The following is a 7,867-nucleotide window of genomic DNA, read 5'->3' as shown; positions in this document are numbered from 1 at the left end:
GAATACATTAATTATTATTTAATAAAAGGGTAGGATAATTATGTAGGTAAGTAGAATATGGAACATTGACATTATTACATTTAATTTTTTATTTTATTTTTTATATGTATATTAATTCATAAAACTCTTAAATAATTTTTAAAATTTTATTTTTTTAATTTTATGTAAACTAATTTTAATTTATATATATTTTAAAATTTTCAAGAATCCTTAATAATAGCGTGGTTTGTCCCACGTTCCAAATTACGTCGCAAACGGTGACTCTGTGTGTGGGACCCACGCGAATGCGCGCTGTTTCGGCATTTCCTTCAACCTCACAACACGTTGCGCAGAACGACACCGTTTTGGCACGACGTAATCCATACCATCAACCTACCTGAATCGCTTCAGCGAAGGGTCTTTGAAGTTCGAAGGAAATGAACGTAAAGCGCATCGGATCAATGTCGTTTCGAGACTATTTCCGAGGACACAGATCTCTTGAAACTGTTCAATTTCTTCAGGTACATTCAAATCATCTTCATGGCCTGGGTTGTTCTGTTTTTCGCTTCGTTTGGATTATAGTTGAATGTCGTGGACTTTGATGATGGTTACGAGCTGATATTTAGAAAATATTTTAAGGTGGTAAAATTTTTTTAATGGTGAAAATGTTTTTAGAGTTGCAAATATATAAATTATACTAAATTTAAAAGAATATTTTTATTTATATATTAATTTTTATATATTTTATTTATGTATATTAATTTATATATGTGTAAAAAAATTGGGAGGCAAGCCTCTCACACACCAAGAACCTCCGCCACTGGTTATGATGATTTCAGTTATTCGTGTTCTGATTCGTTCTTACAGTGCACTGATTCGTAAGTTGAAGCTGAAGGATTTCATTTTTTGAGATTTGTTATGTTTCTTTTCAGTGGTTTTTGGTTTGGTATAACATCCACATGTTCATGACTTGAAGGGATTTTCAGAAGCATTTTATTGATGCTAATAAAAACTGAATTTAGATATTTTTAAACAACTTATTGGCTTCAATTTTTTTGAATGAAAAAAAAAATGTATTGAAAAGGAAGACTTCACTGAAAAAGTGACTGTCAAATTTCGTCAATTTTTTTGTTCTCCAATCATTTCATGGTTCAAGTGACAATAAGCTTGGTTTAGTCCAAGTAACATTCGAAAAAATGGGTTCCATCTAATTCGATTTGGATTATACTGAAGAAACAATGAAAAAAATATGGTGAGATTGATAACTTGTATCAAGTTGATTCCGTGTCCTTATTATTTGGGTTAGTAAGGTGAAAATCTAATTTTATGCAAAGAATAGCATTTGAAGCACATGACATTACATGTAAATTTAACGTATAATAATATCTTTTCAGGTTCTGAATCAACTTGATAGATTGAGCACGGTAATTTTAGCGGCTGCTACGAGTTTGAAGCGTCTACCTTTTGTATCTTTCGACCGATCAGACTTCTAGTGATTCCAATCCATCATATCTGTCTGATAACTTCTTCCTGTAGCAATGGCGAGGTAGTCGATCGATTACTAATTTGCTCTCTTGCTTTATCATGAATGTTGGATCAAACTATTCAGGTAATGCTTTTCTGTGAGAATTCTTAGGCGCTTATGGAGCAAACGAAATTTGATCAGTACATCGAAATTAGGGATGTTGTCGTTGTGGTGTGGGAGGATTCATTGCTTTATGCATGAGTAGGACCGATTTTTGTGTTTCAATGGCCATAGTTTTCTTACATTATCATGTTATTTCATAAATAGGATGAAACGATTAGAAAAGTATATACCGTTAGAAGTATTTACATCTTGTTGTATAAATTGAAGGATCTTAATTGCAGTATTAACAATGGTATGGGGGTTAGTTTTTTATTTTATGACAACATCGTTCTGGAAATTGATGGAATCTAATGATTCCTGGTGGATTACAAGGTCTTCCTCAGGTTAGTAGAATTGCTAATTTGAAGTCATAGTGTCCATGTTACTGTAAATTGATATATATTTGAATTGTTATTATGTAAATTTTCATTCCCATGTCATGTTTCTTTTAATTTGCATCTGATGGGTTGAGCCGCATAAACTTTGACCACAGGCCGTAGCTGATCAGGTCCTGAATTATTAGATGCGTTTAGGATTACCCTTCCACCTTTGATGTTTTTTGCTGCAAAAAGGCAATTTGTCTACTATTTATTTTCTTTATGGTTTCATTGTTACGTTACAGGAACTGCATTGAAGACATTGATATTATCTGTTAAAGAGAAAGCATAAAGAAATTCATGACAGATTAATTTATAATATTTTACTTATAGTATTTTACAGTTGCATGCAGACTGAAGAATTGATAAAATGAGGGGCTCCCTGTATTCAAAATCGTCATTGAGTACAAAACTCGTACATGTGGCAACAGTCAGGAAGAGTAATAAATGAAAGACAGAAAATGCATCAGTAAGAAGAAAATCGTATTGGCCATTTGCTGCTGCTGGATCCTACAAGTGCATGCATAAGCTGTCCACCCATTCATCTCTCCAATATTACAGTTCACGAGATCATCAGAGCTTAAAGATATAACGTTTTCTGTGCAACAGATTACCTCCAACATGCAGTATTTCCTGTGCTCTTATCCCCTTTCTATTAATTGTCCATGCTGCAAAAACGGCTGTTCTTCATCTGTAAGCAAGGCACAGCGAAAAGTTACACAATAATTTGTGATTGTGATATACATTTCTGCTTAATCCTTAAAACATTATGGTGACCGTGATCACCAATTGTGCAAACAATCCTCATTGAAAGACAATGTTAAAACAAATTTATTAAATAAGCACACAGAACTTGTCTTGTTTGCCTTTTTTTTTCAAAGGTCCTCTTAACGAGCACAAAAAAAAAGGCAATTTTCTCAATATGCGTAAACCAAACATTAGCTATAAAATAAGAGGACCCTTCATTCTGTTCTGATCCAAAATGAAGAAAAGCACATGTTTTGCCCCAGATGGTATAATAAAAATGTTGATTTTATTAAATTACAAAAGGCTTATTTGTCTGACCTGAACAAAAAAAGAAAAAAACATAAGGGGTTTCAATATACAGCAGTAAGCAGCATGATTATGTAGACGGCTAATTATTACCACTTTCACCATCAGATGCATCTGCAATCCTTGCAATAGCGTCAACAAGTGCTTGCTCGTGCTCCTATACAACAATTCAAGCAACTGTGAACAACAACAGTGGGTATAAAGGATTCAAGATGAGAAAAGCATGATGATGGAAGGTTGACTTACTTTCAGCATTTGCTTTGCCTTCTCAAGTTCCATTGAATCTGGAGCACTTGTAGCAACAATCCTTTCCACCTGTTATAACATTATGTTTCAAAAATAAAAAACCTTCACTGTTTATTCTTTTGGATTTAAAGAGGTTGCTTAGGCATATCATACTACCTCCTTAACTAGAGAATCTGTGTTCAGCAATTCAATGTCATCCAAAACTCTCTTCCCAATACCATTTTGAGGTGGGTGAAATTCTTGTCTGGTATGAAGCCTAGGATGACCTCTCCCTCTTCCTGCACCTAAAGAATCACCACCATGGCCAAAGAATCTCTTAACCCCACGACCGTGCCCACTATGTCCACCTCTATGGATTATGCCTGGATCTTCACCTTCCCATCTTATATCCTCCGGTGAGATCTGTAATTGACATGGTATATTTATATTTGTAAGTAAATTATGAAAGATCATTTAACCCAACTTCTATGTATTTGGTTATTGCAACATAATCTCTTTCAGGGTGGGTAGAAACAGTCCAGGATCTGTAGCATTACAAGAAACATGATTTTGCACAAACAGCTTACACGTTCACAATGTATGAGGGTGTATGCACATACAGCAAAAATTATCACTCAAAGAGGGTGTTAAATGACAAGACAAATACTTCTCAGCCCTCTTTCTATTTATATACAGCTACATGTTTGCTAACATAAACCCACACCCTTAATGGGCCCATTTCCCTACTTTCTAACATAATCCTTGGTATTTCTTTGACTAACTACCCTACCTTAAATAACTATTAACTGGCCTATCAAAATCACTACCTTAAATAAAATTTAAAAACCTAATTAATTACTGCTGTTATATATGCAGCACAACATACGAAATATATACCTCTTTGAGATCAACCCATTCCCAAGTCTCATGTACTTTATTAATATCATAAACCAAAGCATGCCGACCCTGCGAGAAAGAAACAATCGAAAAGCTAGGATAAAAAATTACTGAAAAGTTATTAAAAAAAAAGCCTCTCATGCTGCCATGCACTTTCAGGATTGGGTTCTAATCACACTTCAGCTTTTTTATTTCCATCTGGATTAAAAGGTGAATACTTCATTATTATCCTACAAGAGTTTAGAAACAATAAAGAGAGACACATTTATCCCAAATGAAATAAATATAAAATGTTTGCATACTGGTCATTCTCTGTGCATGGGGAAACAAAACCAAAGGCATCTTACATGTGGGCAAAAAAACTCAACTACATAGGTCACCCTAAAGGACCTAAACATCAAATTCAAATGACAATCAGTCCAGTGACGATTCAAATGTGTTCACCAGGTAAAATATAAATGCAGTAATCAAGAATTTTCAGAACTATTTTAAGATCTAAACATACATCAGCAGGGTTGTAATCAGTTACAACAGCCTCATAAAAGTGGTTATCTTCAGGCCACCTAGTCCAAACTTTCTTCCCAATCAATGGATCAAATGCTGCTGCTTCGGCGGGTGGATTGGATGCAAGAGCACTAGCGTTGCGATTTGAAAAATGCCTACCTCCAGTTGGTCCCGCAGAAGTATACTGCACAGACTTCACTGAAGATAAAGCAGGCAAGGACTGACCCTGGTGCCAATAATGGTGGAAAATTAAAACCAAAGGAACATTAATATATCTTTTATGTACATCTCAAGCAAAGAATTTAAGTGCAGTGCAATTATGGATTTTATATCTGGATCCTAAAGCACCACTTAAAAATGCAGACACTGAATATGAACACAAAAAATTTTGCTCTTAGAGCCCACATCACATCATATATTACAAAATAGAAGGTGGTACCGAATGGGATGTCTTCTGCTTTTTTCGGGACACTGAAACAGTTGGACTAGGTAAAATGTCATGAACAGGCTGAGATGTGCTACGTCTTGCAGGTTGGTAACAACCAGTTTGTCTCCACTCCCTGGTTGAATTTCAATCACATAACATTATAGAAGTAGCAGAAAAATGGCCAAAAATAATGTTTTTTTAAACTATTGCAACTATTCAAATAATCTCCAAACCTAATGCGGTGTATTATTTCATCAGAGTTAACCCTGGTAAGAAGCTCTCTGTGTTCATCATCCGAAACCCTCAACTCTTTTCTAAGCTCAGTTATCAAACCTTCCTTCTCCTGATAAATACATAAAATAAAATACAGGAGATGAATATTTAACACAGCAAAATACAAAAATAAGATAACAATAAATACATGGAGGGAACCGATGGTATATACCCATGTAAGAGCATCAGACTGAGCTTTGAAAGCACGCAAGACAGCAGAGTAAGCTTCTTGTTCAAGTTGATGAATTTGAGCCTCCATGTCAAAGTGCAAATTAAAGTGTGTAACAGAACCTACAGAAGATTTTTCATTCCCAGTAACACTGCTAGATCTCACAACTCTATTTTGATCTGAGGAAGAAAGATCATCATCAGTACCTAACATTGTTTAATACAAAAGGAGCTTAATATAAGAAACAAGAATGACACGTTCCAGAGATTCAAAGGTCAAGTTTATGTTGTTAAGGATATTGACGCATGCATTGGAAGAGAATTTTCTTTATTACTGAATGCTGGTTACGCAAATTATTTCTTTAAGGATTCAAAGTTGAAGTTTATTTTGTTAAGGATATTAATTCACACATCGAAAGAGATGTTTCTTTATAAGTGAATGCTGGTTACAAACATTATTTCTTTATGGATATTGATTAAATTATTCTTTAAGGTATTCAAAGTTCATGTTTATTTTGCTAAGGATATTGGTTCATGCATTGGAATGCTGGTTACACATTATTTCTTTGTTCTAGAAACAGAGGGCTCTTGACTCTTTAAATGTTCTTTTCCAATTATCAATGAGCATAAACACAATCTATTATTGTTAGTTCCCTCCCCCTTTTAATCTCTTGCATTTTTCATTTTCAAGTTTATTCAACAATTGGAGCAACTCAAATGATTGATCCCACAGGATTTACATGCTTTGACAAAGAATAATGTCTAAAAATATAATTCAATATACAAGCATACGGGAAGCACTGGCAGAAAATGTGACAAGGCTTCTATGCATTCACATTTTAATGCGCACACACAACACCTGCTTTACAATGAAACAATTTCGATATTAAAAGTTAAAAATATGATCCAAGTGCAAGGTTCTGAAAAGTATTTTTAGAGATTTCATGCATTAGGGTTGCTGTTTCATTATATAACTTCTTCTACCCTGAAGAACTCAAACGAAACATATATTTGGTCCCTACCATAACCTTTTTGTAATATCTGGTTCCTTCAAACACCTACAGCATCAAATTTCGCTACTTATCAACCACTGCATGTCATATACACACAAAATAGAAAAAAAAAATACATCCCAGTAAGAATTCCCCTCGTATAACATGTGGTAACAAATTCCAATTCCATGCATTTCAAATATAGATGCTGCATCTACAGGCACAAATACCAAGAAAATAATTCCTATCTGATTACTCACAGGATTCAAGTTCAAGTTCTGTCCCCTTACCAACTTAAACAGCCTCCATACACCAACGCCATCAAAACCTAACCTCAGTAACCCTTTTCCACAGTAATATGGGCCACCAATCGTGCTCTAACTTCACACGTTTACAAATTACTAAGCACATACCCAATACCAACAGAAGGGTATCCATTTGCATTAAAATCATAACAAATCTATATACAAAATTGACATTAACACTGTATAAACAAAACAGAAAAATTCACACGCCCTACATCAAAAAATATTCTTTTCGCCTCAGTCACTTTTCGTTCGATATTCTGAAAGTGCCAATCCGGAAAAATAAGGAGTTAAACTTAAACCCTAGCTGAACATTGTGCACATCAATGTCACAGTGCCCAATTTCAGGAAAGTCCCTGAAACAAATCATTTTCAACATAATAATAACAGCCAATTAAAAAACTATGAACCCCTTCGAATATCGCTAAACAAATTTTAAAAATCAATTTCTTTTTTCTGACAACATATTCGACAGGTTGAGGTAATAAGAAAAAGAAAACCCTAGAGGGCAATGAGGCTCACCGGGAGTGTTGGAATTGGACAGAGCGAGAAGATTAGAAAAACGGGTAAGAGAGCGAAGTAGATATGCTCGCAAGCGCGTTTGGGTTGGAGAAAGTGGAAGGTTTTGGAGAAGAAAATGGGTTTTAGTTTTTCAGTTGAGTGAGAGAAAACGACAGAGTCAGAGGGTGTTGGATGTGCTCCTCGTACGAGTTATATAGTAGAGTCTAATCGATTCGAGTGGACACAAAAAGCAAACGACTAGAGAAAACAGATTTGGTTTTGGTTTGGTTGAAGGAAACCACAGCAATGACAGGGAAAAAAATAGTTCAGTTAATTAAACGAGGAAAAAATAGTTAATGTTTATTCATATTTGGGTTAAATATGTTTTTAGTCCTTAAATTATTGATTATTTTCAGTTTTAATCTCTCTTTTAAAATAAGGTATAATTTGATTCTCATTTTTTGTTTGAAATTTTGGTTTTAGTCAGCGGAAACTAACGCCTTAAAAATGTGTTCATGAGTCTAACGTCTTTATCTACG

General features: G+C 34.5%; 1 protein-coding gene and 1 long non-coding RNA gene across 6 annotated transcripts; one reads left to right on the top strand and one right to left on the bottom strand.

Annotated features, from left to right (window-relative positions):
• The first annotated feature begins 237 nt into the window (after positions 1–237).
• On the top strand, positions 238–2,831 carry LOC108326365 (uncharacterized). Its single transcript, XR_001831950.2, has 2 exons — positions 238–500; positions 1,374–2,831. It is a non-coding gene; the product is annotated as an uncharacterized LOC108326365 (long non-coding RNA).
• On the bottom strand, positions 2,346–7,604 carry LOC108326364 (protein EMSY-LIKE 1). 5 transcript variants are annotated; one of them, XM_017559835.2, is made up of 11 exons: positions 7,350–7,603; positions 6,553–6,620; positions 5,535–5,710; positions 5,323–5,432; positions 5,102–5,222; positions 4,664–4,888; positions 4,159–4,227; positions 3,439–3,684; positions 3,283–3,351; positions 3,130–3,193; positions 2,346–2,674 (listed from the first exon to the last, which is right to left on the bottom strand). In XM_017559835.2, the coding sequence occupies exons 3-11, from the start codon at positions 5,619–5,621 to the stop codon at positions 2,625–2,627; spliced, it is 1,041 nt and encodes a 346-aa protein (XP_017415324.1). In that variant the 5' UTR covers positions 5,622–5,710; positions 6,553–6,620; positions 7,350–7,603; the 3' UTR covers positions 2,346–2,624. The 5 variants fall into 5 exon arrangements, with proteins under 5 accessions (XP_017415324.1, XP_052730642.1, XP_017415327.1 ...); XM_052874682.1 differs by having other exon boundaries at positions 6,553–6,588; XM_017559838.2 differs by lacking the exon at positions 6,553–6,620 and having other exon boundaries at positions 5,535–5,737.
• Positions 7,605–7,867: the final 263 nt, after the last annotated feature.

The sequence above is a fragment of the Vigna angularis genome, chromosome 3, assembly GCF_016808095.1.
Source record: "Vigna angularis cultivar LongXiaoDou No.4 chromosome 3, ASM1680809v1, whole genome shotgun sequence".
Classification (NCBI taxonomy): domain Eukaryota; kingdom Viridiplantae; phylum Streptophyta; class Magnoliopsida; order Fabales; family Fabaceae; genus Vigna; species Vigna angularis.
The sequence above is the reverse complement of the archived record's forward strand: the minus strand, read 5'-3'. Positions and strand labels throughout refer to the sequence as shown.